The sequence below is a fragment of the Bicyclus anynana genome, chromosome 22 (assembly GCF_947172395.1).
Source record: "Bicyclus anynana chromosome 22, ilBicAnyn1.1, whole genome shotgun sequence".
Lineage (NCBI taxonomy): Eukaryota > Metazoa > Arthropoda > Insecta > Lepidoptera > Nymphalidae > Bicyclus > Bicyclus anynana.
The window spans coordinates 4,482,649-4,503,939 of NC_069104.1; the positions used below are offsets into that span (position 1 = coordinate 4,482,649).

Consider the following 21,291-nt stretch of genomic DNA (forward strand, 5'->3'; position numbering starts at 1 on the left):
TTATTTAATTTTAAATTATTTTTAAGATATTTACCAAAATAAAATCTATACTAATATGTTATGAGGAAAAGTTTGTGAGTTTCTAAGCAGGGAGTACAGAAGCGATTTTGAAAATTCTTTTACCCATAGAAAGCCACGTTATGTGTGTCTACATATTCCCATAGGAACAAGAACTAAGCTTTTAGCGTGGGGTTAAGGCTAGTACATAAAAATTAAGTGACTTCAAAATTAGTATTTACTCTATCTATCATATTTTGGATTTTGTATCAAATACTGCATTATATATTCTTGTGAAAATAGGATTGTATACAAAGAGGATTATATAACATAAATAACAATAAAGTATTTACTCAAACATTTGTCGTATTTTGGATAAATTTGCAACAATTACTGCATCATATTTTTTTGTGCAAATAGGATTGTACAAACAGTGTAAATTATTTGTTCACCTGCTCTCTGTCTCCAAAAACAGCGCTCTCTTGTTTTGTATAGATATATCTTAACTGATTATGTTTATATGCAATGCTCAAGTATTTTTGAATGTTTATCCATACACTTAACAGTAGATAATGTAAATATATATGCTGCCCTGTCAAAAGAGCACGCTTTTTAGCGTCGGGTCATGCATGGCTTACCTAAAACCTGTTTCAAAAGGTGAGTAAACTTCCACCAAGTAAATAGAATTATTTGCATTTTTCAATCTAATAATAGGATCGACGACCTGTCTGGCGCAATTGTATTGTATTTAATAATCATCATAATCGGAAGATCCTCAGTTTAATTCTCTGATTTTTTTTTTCGAATTGTTTCATCGCGGACTGTTCACAGAAGGGCTGGCTCATTTTTTGTACAAAGGACCTGTTCATTGCGGTAATGCAGCCAGTTTTCTAGCCATCATTCCACGTGGACTGATGATTTGTAAAGCTATTAGCAAAGATAGATATTAATTATTTATATCTTTAGAAATACACACTGTCTAATTGTTCACCCTAAAGGTACTGTTACACATGCTCTAAAATAGCATGCTAAAAACGTGCTATTAAATATGCTCCATATGAGCATGTTTATCATCAGTTTACATTTGCTAGCAATAAGCATGCTATTTTTAAGTATGCTCCTGAATAAGCATGCTCAAACATTCCAATTACACATGCTAATTTGTATCTCTCTCCAATTACACATGCTAATTTGTATTGCTCTCTGTCTATAGTATCGTGTTAGACAGGGGGAGATGACCTTCATCTCCCCCTGACTAACACGGTACTAGAATACACTACTACTAGAATACTAGAATTCAGGATAAGAGAATACAGAATAGAAATGCTGATCGACTAGCATACTCAATAAGCAAACCTGTTCAAACACGCTAAAAGCACGCACCCTTCCACCCCCGCAGCAAGTAGTATGCTCATAAATCGCACGACTGTTGATTCTTGAGCAAGCTCAAAATAAGCATGCTCATTATAAGCAATGTTGCGATACACATGCTAATAAGTAGCAACTGCTCAATAGTAGCATGCTTTCGTACTTGAAATGAGCATGTGTAACAGTAGCTTTAGACAAGTACTCCTCTGGATGTCAAGGTTTATCCTTTGGGCAAAATAAGCGCTTGAGTCACCTGACACATAGATCAATTTGTCAGACATTGTATGTAATGTATTTGTTGTATAATATTTATTGTATTGTATTTATTTATTTTAAATCACAATAACGATTATTTCCTTGAGACGGAAATAATAAAGTCCGTGACTTCAACATTAACACGTACCGGACCATCTTGATATCTTTAATAACAAAACAAGCCATGCTATTGTATCTATAATCACTCGACCTTCATGGATACATCTCGGCTAGGATTATAATCAGTATAGTCTAATGTTAGTACTAATGAGAGATGTAATTGTTCGGTATTATTGTTCCTGAGTGCTAGGTTTTTCCTAGATACATAAACAAACTGACAGACTGTGTAATACCGGAAATCCTTTTGATTTTATCTGTTGCACGGGTATTCTATCTCGTTTGCATAGGATATTCTATTTGATTTATTTAATCCTTTAATAATTTTATGCCAATGGGGATGATGACTAGGTTTGAATATATTGATTTTTATGATACATTCGGGTAAATAGGATCAATGTTAACTAATTTATACATAAAAAGAAAAGATTGTCTGGATATTTGCAAAATAAATGAGATTATAAAATTTCAAAATCTATTAATAATATTTTATCGTAATTAGATGAAAATTCATACAGTTTTAGCTTCCTTACATTAAATGTGACATTTTTTAATAAGTGAACTATAAGCATAAACGCACAAATAACAAAGATATTAGTAATTTTGTTTGAACGCGCATACAAATCTAACGATCAGCGAGCCAACGACGTCACTAAATCGTGCCATTTTGTATGGAGCGTTTTTCAGGGATCCGCGGCAGCGCCGCAAATCTGACTCTTTAAATCCCTGTAACTCCGAAAGTAACGATCGCAGATATCCTATTCCTTTTACAAAATTGCTTTACTATTAATATACTCTTAATTTATATACAATTTAAAAAACTGTCATCATCCCTATTATTTATATGATCTCACCGAAAGCAATTACCAACCGAAGGTTTAGGGGTGGAAAAAGGAATTTTAAACCCAAACAATACCTATACACAAATAGAACAGCGTTGTGTCAGTTGATCAATAATTGGAAAAGCGCTAATCTGACTAGCTCACTGAGGGTTCTGTACAAATTATTCTTCACCATAAATCAAAAACTATACCCGTTAGCACCATCATAAGTAATCAACTGAACAAGTCCTGAACTATGGTGAGTTAGGTACAAGGTACATCGATTAATGAACTACTATTTATACTCTATCCTATTCGCAGCGGAATGCAGAGGAGTATTGAAAGCGCAATTAACAAAAAGAAAAGAATAGAATATAAAACAAACAGAAGGACACATAAATAATAATTTTGTCAGGACTCAGGAGTACAACAGTAAGTTACATTAGATTTAGTAATACATCAGCACTAGACCACTGTGTAAAATAGTATAGTGCTTTCGGCAAAATGCAAAAGCCTGTTGAAAAGAAAGGCGCAATTAACAAAATAAAAGGAATAGAATATAAAACAAACAGAAGGTCACACAGAGTTGTGTGTCAGGAGCAGTTGAGGTCACTGAAATAGAACCTATTTACTACCTAATACATAGCACTACACCAATACCGTATTAAATAATTTCTGAAATGCTCTCAGCCGTTGTGTAGGCGGAATGTAAATGCGTATTGAAAAGAAAAGCGCAATTAACAAAATAAAAGGAGAAGAATATAAAACAAACAGAAGGTCAGAGGGTATTGTGTGTCAGGACCAGTTGAGGTCACTGAAGTAGATCCCATTTACTACTTAATACATCAGGACTAGACCAATACTGTAATGAATAGTCTCTGAAATGCTCTCAACCATAATGTGGGCGAAATGCGTATTGAAAAGAAAAGCGCAATTAACAAAGTAAAAGGAATAGAATATAAAACAAACAGAAGATCACACAGAATTGTGTGTCAGGGTAGCTGAGTTCGCTGACATAGAACCCATTTACTACGGTCACTTACATTAGATTTACTAATACGTCAGCTTTACACCAATACCGTATTAAATAATCTCTGAAGTGCTCTCAGCCGTTATGTGGGCGGAATGCAAATGCGTATTGAAAAGAAAAGCGCAATTAACCAAATAAAAGGAATAGAATATAAAACAAACAGAAGGTCACACAGAATTGTGTGTCAGGGGCAGTTAGCACCGCGGGCGTGGTAGTGGGTGGGGCTCTTTGTTTCATCAGCATTGTTCACGCGAAAACCTGACCTCGTTAAACGAATTAACTGTCTGGCAAAAGAAAATTTGAGTCGGTGGAAATTTGTGACTTTTGTGTGCACTCAATTACGAATGGACAAGTGGCACCTGTTAACTTTTGAATTAATGAAGTTTTTTTTTATTTATTCCATAGGATACTGTCATCCGCATTTTACGAGTAGCTTCCGTAGTTTTTTTGTCTGACCCTTTATTATATGCCTTACCTTAGCTTTTTTTTTGTTTTTAAGCAAGCTTTAGCGTTGATTTTTTCAGTGTTAGCCATCAAAAGTGTGAAATCACGGTATGATTTTTACTGTAATGACTAATGTCAAAATCAGAAGAAGATTAATTTCTGAATTTATTATGAAATTTTGGTAGGACGCTATTTGTGATATATCTTTTAAAATGTTAAGTACAAGCAAACTATTTATCTTATAAAATTAAACTTCTTAAGTACATATTTTACTTTTATTTCAGTAGGTATAGTTATTGTCTACCGTTGGCTAGCTAGTCTATGACGTACCAGTTTTAGAACATACTTAATAGCTATACCTAAGGACTTCATCTGTCGAGTAGTACGTCAAAGCTTCGAATCATGTGAAGCATTTCTTTCTTACAAGAACTTCTAAGAAGCATGACACCCTCGTGCATTTTGCGACACGAAAGATACCGTTTGTTTCAAACCATCATGATGGGCAAGATTGCAGGCAAAAGAGGTGTAGGAAGAAGAAAGAAGTCCTGGCTACGAAATATAAGGGAGTGGACTGGCATAAAGACCGTCGAAGAACTTTTCCGCCTAGCCATGGACAAGGAAAAGTTTAGAAAGCTTACCGCCGACCTTCAGTAATGGAGAGGCACTCTAAAAAGAAGAACCGCATAAAATAAACAACTGGGAACCACTTTATAAACTAAATTTATTTAAATAAATACAAAATAAAAATACATAATACAATTTATCTTTGATCAATAGTCTTGCCAATCTTTTCAAAAGATCTCTTCATCATTACTATTTAAGTTACGCCTCTGTAGCTATTATAATGCCTAATTATTTTCGTACTCAAAATTAAATGAATAAGACATTATAAAGCCGTAGTTTTTGCATTGCCATTATAATTTTTAATTGTTATTTTTTTTGCTGTCTCTACCAAGGATTGAAGCCATTGCCTTATTAATTGCGTCATTAAAGAGTAAATGACATGAGGCAGACGTCATCGGCTCATAGACATAATTTATATGTAAAGAGTAATTTTTTGTAATTTATATTTTTATTAGCAGCAACCAGTGCGTGTTTTTAAAGTAATAAAATATACGGCATAAGCCCACCTGATTAAGATTAAAGTTTAAGTGTAAATCCATTGCTTATAGCAGTGTAACTCGCAATCCATGCACTCGATTAAGTGCATATGGTACTAGGGTAGAGCGGGGCTAGTTGAGCCATTTATCATTTAATCAGCTCCTCAAGCATAAGTCTTAGCCCCAATCGCACGAGAGATTTTTTGACGGACGTTAAAAAAGCGTTGAAATATAGTATGAAGTTAAATGAAGGTCTTTTTCCAAAATCAAAAATTCCAGCATCGTGTATGCATTTGTTGTATTTGAACTCTTTCTTAACGTCCATTAAAAAGCTCTCGTGCGAATGAGGGCGTAATGGCTTTTTATGGCTACGAACGGGTAAGTCATTTCCACCTTCAAATATATCCATAGCCATCTATAATACAAACATCGTAAGCCATTCTTTTCCTGTATCATATTTTCAGTTCAAAAGGGTGGAATTTTTGAACCTATAAAAATACTACTCTAAACTAACCCTATGGTCAACTAGCCCCGTCCACCCTACTACTCTAACTCTGTAACAAAAATCTCTACTACTACTAAACACTACTAACATTTTCCTTATCATCGTCCTTCGTCATTATGAGCCGATAGACATCCACTGCTGGACACAAAACTACCTACTATTAACTTCTAACTACTATCTACTATCTAAAAGTTTCTACTATCCAGCGGCTCCTTGTAACCCACTTGATGTCGTCGGTTGACCTACTGGGGACTCCAACACTGCGTTTTACGGGTTGGCTTCCCAACATCTTGGAATCCCAACGTCCATCGGCTCTTCGAACAATGTGCCCCGGCAATTACCACTTCAGCCCCATGACTCGTTGAGCTATGTCGGTGACCTAGGTTCTTCTGCGGATTTCCTCATTTCTGATTGGAACACGCCGAGATACTCTGAGCATAGCTCGCTCCATCACCCGCTGAGCGTCTCTGAGCCTTCTTATGAGGTCCATAGTTAGCGACCAAGTCTCGTATCCGTATGTCATTACTGGCAACACGCATTGTTAGAAGACGTTTAGTTCATTCTTAGAAAACTTTGGTTTCATTGTTAGAAGACAATGAAACCAAACTGTATGACGAAAATTGCATGATATCATGCCAATCACGAGCAGCACACGATCAGTTTTATCGGACGTCAAGCTGTTAGCGCTGTAGGCATGTGATATTACTTGATCGTCAGTGGCTGACAATGTTTGAAGTTGGTTAAAAAAGTAGGTAAGTAATTGTCGCGAAGCACTGGTCATTGAACGGGGCGTGGCTTAAGCACCAACAAAAAACTAGTTTTTTCAATAGATTTAGCTCTATTATAAATCCTATTTGGACCGTTTAATTTTTCTCGTTTAATTAATCTTGTATCTAGGTAGGTATACAAGGATATCGCGATAGATTTGACGACCTCTATCGCGTTTGTACTGATGTGTTCTCAACAGAGATTTTGGGTTCGATTCTCAGGTCGGGTCACTTTTATTTTATGTTTGCTACGTCACTTGTTAACCAATTATAAAAAATTCTTTTTTGTTTAAAAGAGTATACTTCCTGATTGCTCCCATTTAATTTAATTTTTTTTGTTAGAATCAAAATAATTGAAATAAGTGAACAAAATTTCCCATATTTTGGGCAAAATCACACCGATCAATAGAAAGGACTTAATCGTCCTTTCTATTGATACTTCCAACATAGCTCGTTCCATCGCCCGCTGTGTGACTCTGAGCTTTCTTATGAGGCCCATACTTAGCGATCAAGTCGCGGAACCATAGGTCATCTGGCAACACGCACTGTAACATATCTAATAGTATAAAATCTTTGGTATACCCGTTAGTTAGTCTCACCTTTGCATTTTTAATAATAATAGAGACTTGTTTGTAGTTAACGAACGTAGTTTTCGGTGAAATGGTAATGAATTTTACGATGGCCGTAAATTTGCTTACGTGTCCAAATAGCTTTGATCTCGTTCTAAATACACGTTTATTTGAGCGGATTTTAGATCTAATAAAAGTTTTATGACGTCACATATTTTGGATTAGATAAGCGCTTTTTATAATGTATGTTTCATGTGATATAATTTATTCATCATGCCTTATTAGAGTTAATTAATGAGGATTTATTTATTATTTTATTAAAAAGGTTTAACCAGTCAACTAATAAAGTTAAGCTGTTTGTATGTATATTATCTCAAAATTCGTTTATGTCAAATAGGCTTAAATTATTCCTTATTAGAGTTAATTAATGAGGATTTATTTATTATTTTATTTATTTAATACAGTTTAAGCAGTGTCGGTAAAAGTGTTCGTAGGTATGTATATTATATTAAAATTCATTTATTTCAAATTATAACCTTAAATTACAGCACGTTTGAAACGTCTAGTTTGACTATAATTATAATTTAATGACTTTACTTTTACAGAAGGCAGGTTACAGGTACATTTTTTTTTTATTCTTTACAAGTTAGCCTTGACTACTATCTCACCTGATGGTAAGTGATGATGCAATCTAAGATGGAAGCGGGCTAACTTGTTAGGAGGAGGATGAAAATCCACACCCCTTTCGGTTTCTATACGACATCGTACCAGACCGCTAAATCTCTTAGCGGTAAGGTGGTAGGTAACTAGCCACGGCCAAAGCCTCCCACCAGCCAATTAAGAAATCCTCAATCGGCCCAACCGGGGATCGAACCCAGGACGTCCGTCCTATAAATCCACTGCGCATACCACTAGGCCACGGAGGCGGTAAAAACCTCCAACAAATAAAAGCTTTAGGTATACATATACAAGATATTATATGAGTAGCCTTTATATATAAGTCCTACATTTAAAAGATATAAAAAAAATCAAAGTTCATTTATTTCAATTAGGCCTGAGATCACTTTTAAAAAGTCAAATTACGTCATAATTTAAATTAATGTTATGGTGGTAATAATAGTCGAAAACTTAAAATTAAAGTTACGACGGTTCCTAACGCGCCTTGGTCCGAGAAGAGTCCACAACAAACTCAGCCAAGGTTTATTTTTTTTGTTTACCACCATTTTACAAACTTATTTAAAACTAAGCACACAGACGTATAATGCAGTTTAACACCAAGCTTTTTTATTATTTACTAGCCGACGCCCGCGACCTCGTCCGAGTTAAAATAGATGTAAACTTTCAACTATCCCTACCCTACCCCTACCCTACTCCTACCTACCCCTACCCTACCCCTACCCCTAAACTAAAAAAAATAAGATTTTTAAATAAGAAAATGGTTGTTGTGCCTTACTCGACATAGATTGGTATAGTGTGTCGCGGACTTTTTTGTAGATATTTATAAGATCAACAATTAATTTGAACATTTTATGGTTCTATCTTTTATAGTTTAGGCAGCGTACGCAAAATAAGTAACTTTTCTGGTTGATTTTTTACACAATATCTTACTAAACCCTATTTTTTCCAAAAAATTTCTAAAAAAATGTAGCCTATGTTACTTGTGGATAATGTAGCTTTCGAATGGTGAAAGAATTTTTAAAATCGGTCCAGTAGTTTTTGAGCCTATTCATTACAATCAAACAAACAAACAAACATACAAACTTACAAAGTTTTCCTCTTTTTTTTTTATAAATAAATATACTTAAACAATACACATCACTATCTAGCCCCAAAGTAAGCATACAGAGTAGCTTGTGTTATCGGTACTAAGATAGTTGATATTATAATATTCATATACATTTACATACTACATATAAATACTTATATAATGTATGAATACACACAGACACTGGAAAACACCCATGCTCATCACACAAATATTTTCCAGTTGTGGGAATCGAACCCACGACCGTGGATGCAGAAAGCAGGGTCACTACCCACTGCGCCACGCGGCCGTCAATTATAGCTTTATAATATTAGTATAGATATATACTAGGTAAGAAGCCTATAGTTTACAATAGTAAAGTGACAAATGACAATATGAACGTATGCCGCGTCATCTACCTACTAAATGTAGGCGTGGTCCAAACGACCAATAAAAAGGTAGCGGTTAGCTGTAATAGCTGGTTCTTTAGCTTACGTGGCTTGAAACATTGTCTATCTAGATTTCGCTAGATCCGAGAGCTGGTGGACGTTTTTGCTATTGTAGGCAAGCACAATATCCTGTTCCTCTCCTATACTACCCTAAGTCACAGTATACAAACTACACACACAGTCACAGTATACTATTGTACTGTGCCTAAGTACATCATCATTATCAACCCATATTCGACTCACTGTTGAGCTCGAGTCTCCTCTTAAAATGAGTGAGGTTAGGCCACCACGCTGGCCCAATGCAGATTTGCAGATTTCACACACACAGAGAATTAAGAAAATTCTCAGCTGGTATGCAGGTTTTATCAGGATGTTTTTCCTTAACTGTTTAAGACACGTGATATTTAATTTCTTAAAATGCACTTAATTGGAAAGTTGGAGGTGTAGTCCCCGGACCGGATTCGAACCTACATCCTTCGGAATCGGAGGCAGAGGTCATATCACGGCTCTCAGCGGACTATCACGGACCCTATACTACAGCCTTTCTTTATGAGTACTGTTACCAACAAACAAATACAAGGGTATAAATTACTAGTCATTTCACACCTAATAATAATTATAATTAAATTAATGAAAATAAATTTGATTAATAATGTTTAGAGCAATTAGATATGGTTAATATATTTTATATAACATTTTCTAAACAAACCTTAAAAATTTTAAATAAATAAGTTATGAAATGACATGCGTTTTCTACCTTCATTTCTAATTTCTTTGTTGGTAAACAGTACTCATCAAGAAAGGCTGAAGTATATCTAAGTACATTAAGATAGAACTGCTGGAGACTTGACTGTGGATGGCAAGCCCTTCCTTGAGGACTTTTTTAGAAAAAATATTTTCGGTTGACGTGGTAGGTTAACACAGAAAAATTATTAAGTACATGCATAATGCATTTAAAATTATTAATATTAATAAGATTGCGTTTGATTTATAAGATTGATTATTAATATTAATAAGATGAGTTATGATGCTTAGACATAATAAATTAAAAATAATTTTCCAAATCGATACTCGGCATCTTCGAGTACCTAATCGGTGAAAATACGAACTGAAAAAAAAAAATTTAAAAAAAAGATTCCGACGAATTGAGAACCTCCTCCTTTTTTGTAGTCAGTTAAAAAAAACATCGATAGATAAAGCTAAGTATCTTTTTTTTTTTCATCAAAAAGTTTTGCACGCATTCACAATCAGCACACTGCCACCGAATTTCATTTATCCCCCGGCGATTAACAAAAAAAAACCGTAATCACTTTAAGAGAATAAAATTATATTAGTTTATTAGTGCACCCGTCCAGCTGAAAAAAGAAATAAAAAAGATTCCGACGAATTGAGAACCTCTTCCTTTTTTAAGTCGGTTAAATAAACATCGATATTTAGGTATAGCTAAGTATCTTTTTTTTTTCATCAATAAGTCTTGCACGCATTCACAATCAGCACACTGCCACCGAATTTCATTTATCCCCCGGCGATTAAAAAAAAACCCGTAATCACCCCAAGAGAATAAAATTATATTATTTTATTCGCGCACCCATCCAGCTGCGTTCTATTAGCAGATTTTGAGCACAATTTGCATACGTGAATGTACGGATAGCACGCGAACCTAAATTAATGTATCGAAATATAATTATGGCGATTTTATACGTTTTATATCGATTGGGAACGGAAACGTGGCTTTTTTTTCACATCTACTGCTGACTAACTGTTTAGAGATTTTGTATCCTGTATCAGGTAGGTGTTATTACATTTTACGTTCAGAAATTGTCTTTTTAACTTATTTTATAGTTGACCTTTTGCGGCAAATAGCTGCATCATTCACTATCAATCATCAAATTAATAATTAGTTTGGCAGGAAGTTAGGTACCTATCTACCTACCTACTAACATCCTATTAAGAAGGCGGTCACCTAGTCTACCAAATGTTTATTTTTAATTAGTTTAAATATTTTTCCTCAAATATTATTATCGCCCACCAAATCTCCTAGTTACCTACGTGTAGGTGGGCACCTAGCCTACCTACCTACCTTCCTGTTCAAAAACTTACTGAAATCATAAATTTAAATTTTCATCAACCTTGTATTTAAACTTTTGTTCTTTAGATATCTAAGTACTAAAAGCACTATACATAAATATGTAATACGTAGGTTACCTATTATATTGAACCAAAGTGCAATTTAACTTGAAATGAACTTATACAGTATTTTTTCTACGTGCTTTACTACGAGCACGTGTCCAAGACGTTTATCAAAAGGCAGACGGCTGTTTTCCGTATATTTTCTGGTTGAAGGCCCGCGGGGCGCGGGGCGCGGGCGGCGCGGCGGCGGCGGCAGATGCGCCGCGCAGCGCCATCTAGCGGCGCGGCGGGCGCCAGGTGTGCGCTGCCCGCACCGCGGCCGCCACCCGCCCTCAGTCCGCCGTCACGCACCGCCGCGATCACACGTCAGCACGGCTGCTGCACGCCGGCCGCACGCGCGCGATTCGAATTTCGAACGTAGTGCACGAAACTCCGCGACCGGTTCCCGCAGCCGATCAGTGACACCTCTAGTGTTGTGTGACTTGCAGTGAAACTCAGTGCAGCATGTGCGAGTGATGGATTACTCCGCCGCCGTCGATCTGTGACGGGTTTCGGATCCCGTGTATGCCCAGGCGCCGGTGGTCGCGCCAGTATGCGCGCTTCCGCGGTGCTCGTCGCCCTGCTAGGGTTTCTGCCCCAGGTACTGGCCGCACGCCGAAACCGCGAAACCCCGTTTGTTTACGTCCCCGAATGTATGCGAGCGAGCCGATCGCGAATCGGCGGTTACGGCACGACACTCACTTTCCCACGAGCGCAAAGAGGGCCTAGATCGTCCTGGATACTGGCCGGCGAGGGTGTAGGTTAGCTCGAGTCGTGACCGGCGCGAGGCGCTTGTGTGTGTTCAATACGTTTACCGAGCAAACACTCGGTGCATAGTTATAAAGAAAGTTCAGGTTTTAATACAGCCGGCGCGGGGTCAGCAAGGTTGCGAGCCTCTTCGTTTAAAATTAGATGCATACCTCGAGATGATTCCGATTTCCCAAAAGGACTAATTCCGCGATGCGTGGCCGGGAATAGCTGTAGACAGGCCTGTATCTGCTACGGGGATATTTCGGGCACTTGCATTGATCCACTTTTCGTTCAAAGTTAACTTTGTTTGTAGCGAGCCTAATTTTTGGGGTCGACGGCAAAGTTTGACTAAGATTGTACTAAAATAATAATAATAAATCAGGAGGTCAGTGTCCTTTAAACGGTCAAGGCTATTACTCCTAAGGGTCGTACAGATGTTAGTAAACTTTCCTGACTTATAATCAAAAATTCTATAATCTTCCTAGTATCAAAGGTTTATTTGTTATTTATTAACTCAATGATCATCAACCTTTATTAAATTATTAAAAAAGTTATGTGCCTATTCGCACATAACTTCGTGTTAGGTACTTAGAAACAATAAATAATATCTGTATTTGTATGCATCTAATAAAAGTTCGTATTATACAACCCAATAACTACATAATTAGGTAAGACAATCAGCCTAATTTAAACTAAATTGTTAATCTCAATAAAATATCCTTAAACAGTAGTAGATCATAATTCATAATGATTAAAATTAATTACATACCTCGTACGTCTTCGATAACTAATTTTCTAACAGTTTAAAGACTTCAATCTAAACCGATACAAGGTCTATCCGATTTTATTATGTGTAACACTTAACTAGTTAACATGTAATGTAACACATTCGTACCAACACACTGACAGACTGTTTCAATTACACTACAAACACTAACTCGAAATTCTTGGCTGATTCAACGTAAACTAATATAAACCAATCAGTCAAAATCTAAACCACATTTAGAACTAAATTCCATATTTAAAATTATCACGCAAATTAGGCAAAAACCAAAAGCTAATTAAATAAAATAAAAAATTCGGCACAGTTAATACTAATTACAAAAATCAGGGGTCCCAAAGACCCCAGTTCCATTGATTTGTTGTTGACTTCACCCGCATTAGGGATTTTAACCCCCTGCGCGCGCGCTGCACTAAAACTAATAATTTTTAACTCATACAACATCATTTTTACACACACATTAAAATTATTAATAGGTAGGTAAACTTGTCTAAAAGGTCACTGAACTTGGCTAGTCGTGTGATTTTCTTGCACTTTTCGATACAAATCTGCACATGTAGATGTTTTATATTTCTATTCGTCCTCCAAAATGTATACCTAATTGTATAAAAACCCGTCCACTGTTTACGTTTGGTTATAGCATTGAGAAAAAAATAGCTAGAAGCAAGATAATTTGGCTGAAATGTATGTGTGTAATGTATGTATGTATGTATGTGTAATGTATGTAATGATAAAACAAACTTTTAAATGCTATAAATATTTTCATTTTTAATAGGCTTTTGTTATTAAAGATTATATTCATAAATACTTAGTTATAGTCATTATATCTTTAAATTGCTTGCAATGTTATTATTAGTCAAAAAAACAATGTTTTCAACCATACAGATATTAAAAACTGTCATAATTTTGTATGCACATACAATAACACAGAACTGAAAAAAACCCCAGCCAAGGTCTCCATGTCTGTTTTAGGGTTAAGTATTAGGGGTAAATAACAAGTTTGCAGCTTGCCTCAAATCTTGCTTAAATGACCAGCTCTTGGACTACAAGCTATGAGTGCTAAAATACATTATGAATGAAATCGGGTTGTCCGGTTGTTTCGACAAAAAGGGATTGACAACAGGTTTGCGGCCCTACGTGCTGGGTTGCATTGATGTAATTGTCGATCGATCTGGATTCTTTATGTCGCCGATACATCCGCAGAAATCTACCTACTTGTATGACAACTTCGACTTTAATACTTATTCAGTTCTTTCGACAACTGACAACTTAGATAATGTAGAATCACTAGTAAAAGGTAAAAATACTGAAATATTCAAATTAATAAAAATTATTTACATGTTACATTAAACAACCACTCTTAAAAAGGGATTATAGTCCTCGTCAATCTAATTTCTATTTTATCAGAAAAGATCATCATCATTATTTATCATCGTATCAGCCGATGGACGTCCACCGCAGGACATAGTCCATAGGGACTTCCAAATACCACAATCCTGCATGGAAACAGTCTTCTAAGCCGAGTACAGTCTCTTAGAGATTCGTTCCATCCCTTCTGCTTCTGCTTCGATCAGGCGATGCTTGACGGACCTGAGGTCCCATTCCTACAGTCAGAAATAAAGCATAATTATTATGAAGCTATCATTCGTTCAATAATGCTCTTCAGATCGCGTGACCGGCTAATCGGAAGCGGCAAAGGAAACATGTCTGCCCAAAAACCGCAGAACAATCTAAATTTCCATTTTGTTATAAATAATTCAGTTGCGCCGAAGGCTAATAAACAAATTGATCAATTGCGCGAATCGCACGATTTGTGGATAGTTAAATTTTTACATCCTCTACTAATTTATACCTGATAGTCTTGAGTTAAGACTTCCGGATCTGTAATTTTGCGGAATTATAATTTAGAAATTTAATTATACTTCACTAAAACGGCGAAAGAAAACAGTGAGAAAACATGCTATACCAGAAACCTCTCCATGATTTTATCACATCTCATAGGAATTCTCTGAAACCTCTGAATTTTGATAGATCTATGTTTTGTAGTGACACCTGAGGGCCTAGTGGCAGTTTGATACTGTGCCGATCGCGTTAACGTAAACACGAATTTCTAAAGAATCGAAATTTAGCGGCACTACTGTTCAACTGTTTCAATTGCATATAAATTCGCGTTTACGTTAACGCAATAGTAGCAGTATGAAAATATTGAAAACTCTCACTGTGGTGAGCACACAGAAAGCTCTAATATAATAAAGGTGTTTGAAGTTTTCGATATGGTGAAACCTGTAAAGCGATAGACTGCTGTCGTACCTAGGTTCTATCTTAGCTTAGCTATAGGGTAATTAATATTAGGTATATGGGCTATAAGTAATTTAATTAATCTGTTTATGTAACGATAACTTAAGGAATGTTATGTAGAAGTGATATGTTCCACAAATGGTCAACGGACAGTACGTACTATTTTTATCGGCTTGCGACATTGCCGTATTTAATATCGAGATTGTTCGGCTACCTGTCGAATATCTAGGACATAGCGCAGTCACATGGAACGTATATTACGTTCCGATCGTATAGAAATGTCCAATATTGAAAACAAATATCTACAAGTCTAACTAAGCTTTGCGATCGTATAGAAACATCCAATGTGTACTTATTAAATGCGAAGAATTTTGATTTTCGGGAGATTCTTGTCTGCCATGGAATAGAAACCTACATTTTTTTAAAGTAATTTGTACTTAAAATGAATATTATTTAAATATTCTATAACACAGTCGAAAACTATGAAAAAAAATTAACGAATTAGTAAATTAGGATTAGGGCCATAAGGCTTATTTAAAAAACCTAAGCTAATTAAAATGGTTATTTCTATTTGGCTTGAATATATTATATTAGTTATTGGTTGCGTACGATTCGTGATATAATCAAGCTGGTATTATAGTTGTTTCTTAACGTGGTATTCTCAAGTTGTATGTATACGGCCCACATTGCAAGCAGGTGCTAAATTAATAGCTACTCTTAAAGAACCCTAACATCTGCTTTTTTTTAAACCCGATTTCGAAGTGACCGCTCGTTCTTGCGAGTTCATTTTGGGGACGGACGTATTTAGGGTTGTCAACCTTTTTTTTGGTAAAATATGATTTAGAATGGAGTAAATAATATGTTTAGTAAATGTTTATCTTTATTATTAATTTATCTGATACATCTAATCTAACCGTTCGTTTAGTAGTAACTGTGCAAAAATTTATTAACTTTAAATTTATTTTAATAATTCTTTTTATAATAAATGTCGATAGATTTATTTCGAAATTTAATTTCCTCAGTGTTAAATTAGGTAATTGTCAGACCGGAAATTTGTTTACTTTGAAATCTGTTATTTAAAGTATTGTGTTAACCACAATTTGTTTTAAAATAAGCGACTAAACTTTTAAAAAAAACCAAGTTTTAATACATTTCATTGACAACCCTATATGTCTTATCACATATTTTGTTAAATAGCTGCTTTAATTGGCATCTTTATAGCCCAAATCGGTATAATGATCGTTGTACAGTTATTTAGTGAGCTAGGCGCATGGCACAAAAAAGAAAGCCGTTTTTTCTTTTAAAAAAATGTTTTAAACACTACCAATATTTTCCATCAATGAATGACTTGAAATTTAATGCAATTAGACATTATCGTCTAGTTTACCTTGGAAATAAAATTAATCCAAATTTTTAAAATAAAATTAAGTATTAAAATAAAATGGGTTTTGGAACATTCTCGTAAAGCCACTTATTTGTAAACTACTGTAAAATTTTAAATAGGGATGTCACAATATTTGGTCTAAGTAATTGTCTCAGGTTTCCCACATCGCTCAAAATATTGGCTAACAAAAAGAATGTTAATCATTTTGCGACATACATTCTAACTTAAACACATTTTCCCAGTAGTTACTGAATATTAGCTACGCATGTACATCGTTTTCACAAGTATATTATATGTACCTATACATAATAATAATTAATAGTCGTATGTCATGTTAAATGCAATAAGTTTATAAGTATGTGAAGCCATTTAACCCTGTTATATTTTAGTCCATTGTCCGTGCCGTTTTGTTTCTATGAGAACCGTCTCAATTATACCGGAGCTCGTACGAAATCCGCATAATCGTCGGTTTTTAACGTCTTAACTATGTGAAATTTTCAGTTTTCGACTCATTGTATGATGGAGAGTTCGTAATGACTCGATTGTGTATGCGTCATCCGAATTGTAAGGGATCCATTATTTTAAAACCTGTCCCGAATTCAGCATTGTTGGGTAAATTGTATGTAGTTTTCCCATTAAGTACCTAACTCGCAAGCCTTTCATGTTTGTGAAATAGTAAACTACTTAGTTTAAATAGATACCAAAAACGTATAATTTTTCTTAGATTGTCAGCCCTACACAAAAAAATGTCAAAGTGAAAATGTTGATTTCCCCTGCTTTTAAAATACCTCGCTTGGAATTTTTAAAAATGGAATTAGACGATTACGTTTTAAATCTCTGTCTGTTCTAGGCAAAGTATCACCATAGAGCCTAAGGTTTATTTTTTGTTTTTGTATTATACTACCTACGCCTTGACGTCGTAATCCTCACATCTGTCGGGGCCCAACATTGACAAATGACGAATTCATTACGCCTCCGAGGCGGCAGCGTCGCCTCTATAGTCTATTGTGCAGTGCGACGAGTATTCTTTCATTACTGCCTCTTTAAAATAATTCAATTCATTTTTCCCATTGCTCCCAAGCCCCGACCGGACACATAATTGATTCCCGATCGAACGGGAGGAAAAAAGAAATTGTGGACAGGATCATTGATCAGATTACGCAATGTCGCCGCACTGGATGCTTGGGGAAGTCAATATTATGCATTATTTATAAACACACGCATAGCTGGCATCGTGTTTTCAAATAAACAATGATCAAACGTTATTAAACTTTACGTTTTGTGATTTAATTATATTTTATTGATTTTACAAGTAATTAATTAGTTCTAGCAACACTGCGACATTCAGGTGTCAATTGATTTAAAAACCTTGAATCCACAACCATTAATTTAAAAAAAAATGTTCAGGTGTAAAACTATGTCGTCACACTATCGTGGGACGTTAAGGCCAGAGATGACAGTTATGACTTATGAATAAGTTAAACCTGACACTAATATACAATTAAGTTGTATTATTGCTGATTTAATTAAGTATCATTGTAATTCTGTTGCAGCCATCCCACCATTTATAGAAAATGTTAACTTTTATCTTTAATAACACTTATTCCTACTCAGTAAATTATTGATATTGTACCATACAAGATGAGACGATCGACTAGATATGGTCACTTTGCGATTATAAAACAATTGTTTAACTACAGTAATAATAAAACTAATAAGTTCGCCATTATTTGGGATAGCGGGCTTATTTTTCTATATCTCTGAGATAACGATAAATATATTGTAGTAGATACATTAGAAGACATTAAATATACTCTTCATTGTACATTAATTAATCTAAAAATAAAGACGTCTTGTATTCTACTTCTAAAATAATCTTTATCTTAAATTAATGCCTACTCTAGCAGCTAAAAACCCTATGCATGCCACGGAGGGTATGCCACAGTGTAATACAACGTTAGAACGCGGTTTTGTTCCTAATTGACACAAATTGAAGTAACCAGTTACACTTGCATTATAGTTTCATAACGATGCAACGAATTACACTGTACTGTAACGATGAATGCATTCAAACTAATTTTGTTTCACTCCACTTCCACGTAATAGCATAACGCTTATGTTCATTTTAGCGATGCAATTTACTTGGTTGGAATAACTGCACTAACATAAGATCACAAGTTCTAATCCAGGGTTAGCGCGACTTGTTTTTAAACCTTACTAGCAAAAAAATTAAGCCTCATGATGAAATTATATAAACTCATCCTTTTGAAGATGGAAAGAAATCTTTAAATTAGAGAAAATCATTTTGAGCACCTGAATTATTAAAAAAAAATATATAACATATTAAGTAAGTAAATGTTTTCAAATGTACGAGTAAGTGAATAAATTTTATCTTACTTTTGATACTTGTTTTTTTAATGTACTTAATATCTATGTTTTAATATATCAATGTATTTGATCATAGTGTACGAACAGACGCACGAAAACCCAATTCCCTTCAATGTTGAGCTTAAATAACCGCAAAATAGCTTATTATGCGCTTTCCATATAAGCCCTAGGCAATCTACGGACCTATTACCGTGCCTCATGGTAAGCACTTTGCTAATTCAGCATAGATTGCATATACCGATCTTTTTATTAAAAAAAAAAATTCAATTCAATTCTACAGTTATTTCTTTTATAACCAGCTTTAATATTTCCGGATGCAATTATGTGTGGACATAGGCTGTATATTGAAATACCTTTGCCTTATTCGTTCAGAAATAACATTAAGAAAAAATAACACAAATTCTATAGCTAAAGATATTTTAATTAATTGTTATTTATTTGAAAAAATAAGATAACATTAAAATTAAGAATTTAAACAGTTAACCTTAGCTTATTGCATGTATGAAGTCGGTCAGAATAATTCCGTTGCAGCTGCCATGAATTAACTCCAACAACAAAGAGATTGGTAACTTTTGTCGCGCGAAATGTCGAATTTCTGAACGTTTTGTTCCCCTTAAGACTCCGGTGTCCTTTTATTTTGTTTCTTTGAAAACTACGTCTTTTGTATAATCCCTGTACCCGACTGGTACAATGTCACTTCTTTAATAGTCATCAATTAGTGCTACGGTTGTAACAGCTGTTCGAATTTTAAAATATTCAAGTTGTCACATTACTAACTTAACAAAAAGGTTTTTTTTATTTTCATTTATCTTCTGTAAGTCTAAGATGTAAACCGATTACGTTTTTACTAAAGATCAAGTTAATTTTAATAATAAAACAAAAGTTTACGACATGTGTAAACTGTAGACAAAAAAAGAATTCTCAAAAAACAAAAATAAACCATACCGAGACGGTTCCAAATATAAATTTTGAATTGCGAATTTAATGCACTGGCCACATCGTCGCGCTATTAATATAAAGACTGTTTGGGTGTTTATTTTAACACATTTTGCGTGTGTATAACGGTTGAGATGAAAAACATTCCCCTGTGTTTCATTATTTGCGCTATTTTTAGACTGCGCTCAACCTGCCTACTGGAACGAGTGTTTACTCTGCTGGCTTACTTACATACAATGATGTTCAGCATTTATTACTCCTTAACCGGGATGATACAGTTCGAGTGACTATTTTTAGGCTAATGATGATAAAAGTGTGTCTATAAAAGAACTTGTTACCAGAGACAATACACCATACCATTTTAGGTTCATATTTACGACCATAGACAATGCCATATTTTTACATAACTCGGCAAAGCAAGAATGTGATGTCCCATTAAAAAAATATTTTGATGTTTTTTTTTAAGTTTAAAAACGTGAGTGATGTACCGCAATTAAAGTGATTGCAGGTAACAAATGTATAGCAATATATTAAACAGAGATGGTGTAACGATATTCACGATTAGGCACTCAAAATCAATTTGGTTGGTGCGGTTGAGCCGATGCAATTAATGTTACGTGCCAGTACTTTCCATTCGTGTAAGAAAAAAACAATATTGATGTTCACGACTTTGCCGTCGAATGCATTAAATGTTATGTCGTATGTTAAATAAATTAGCTACATGCATGTCTTAACTCATTACTTAATATAGGATGTAAAAGTCAATTCCCACACAATCTATATATCAATAGTAAGTAACTGTTAAAAAAATGTATTTAAACATTGTAAAATGTATTTTTAATGTAACCTATACTTTTCGCAGTATGGTGTAAAAAAACGATGATTGAGAATGGTTCAATTTTTCTATATTATTGTAAATACATAGCAGGGTTGCAGTTTTTGTTTATAAAAATTGGTCCACTATAGTCTCAAAATTATTATGAAATAAGCATGTACACATATGTACATATATAGGTGTTTCTCTCGGAATTAAAAAGAAATCTCCATAAAGCACAGAACACTTAAAATCAATATTCCAAAGGCGTCAGTCAAATCATCGGGTCAAATCGCCCGGAGATATAATAAAATACAGCTTATACGGTAGTCCGTAAGTATTATTTAATTGTTAATCTGTGCTGTGCCTCGGGCGAGATCGACCGCACACAACACAATGCATTCTTTTTTCAAACTTTTCAAATCTAATTTCGTTCACTCATTCACAAGTGTTGCCAGCCTATTATCGAAACTATTACTACCTATTCCTTTTTTCTACATACCAATGTGCTTTTTAATCGTAATTAAATTCTAAACCGGTAAGCTACTAATACAAGCTACTATGGCTTTGATAAACAATACATCAACATAAAAAAGGGGGATGTT

The 21,291-nt window shown here is 34.8% G+C and overlaps 1 protein-coding gene across 1 annotated transcript in view; it reads left to right on the top strand.

The window, feature by feature from the left end:
* Nucleotides 1-11,617: 11,617 nt before the first annotated feature.
* Nucleotides 11,618-21,291, top strand: part of LOC112046850 (neurogenic locus protein delta) — a 48,084-nt gene continuing 38,410 nt past the window's right edge. The window contains exon 1 of the mRNA XM_052888366.1: nucleotides 11,618-11,936. Coding sequence (XP_052744326.1) covers nucleotides 11,889-11,936 — 48 coding nt within the window. The 5' untranslated portion in view covers nucleotides 11,618-11,888. The remainder of the gene's footprint in view (nucleotides 11,937-21,291) is intronic.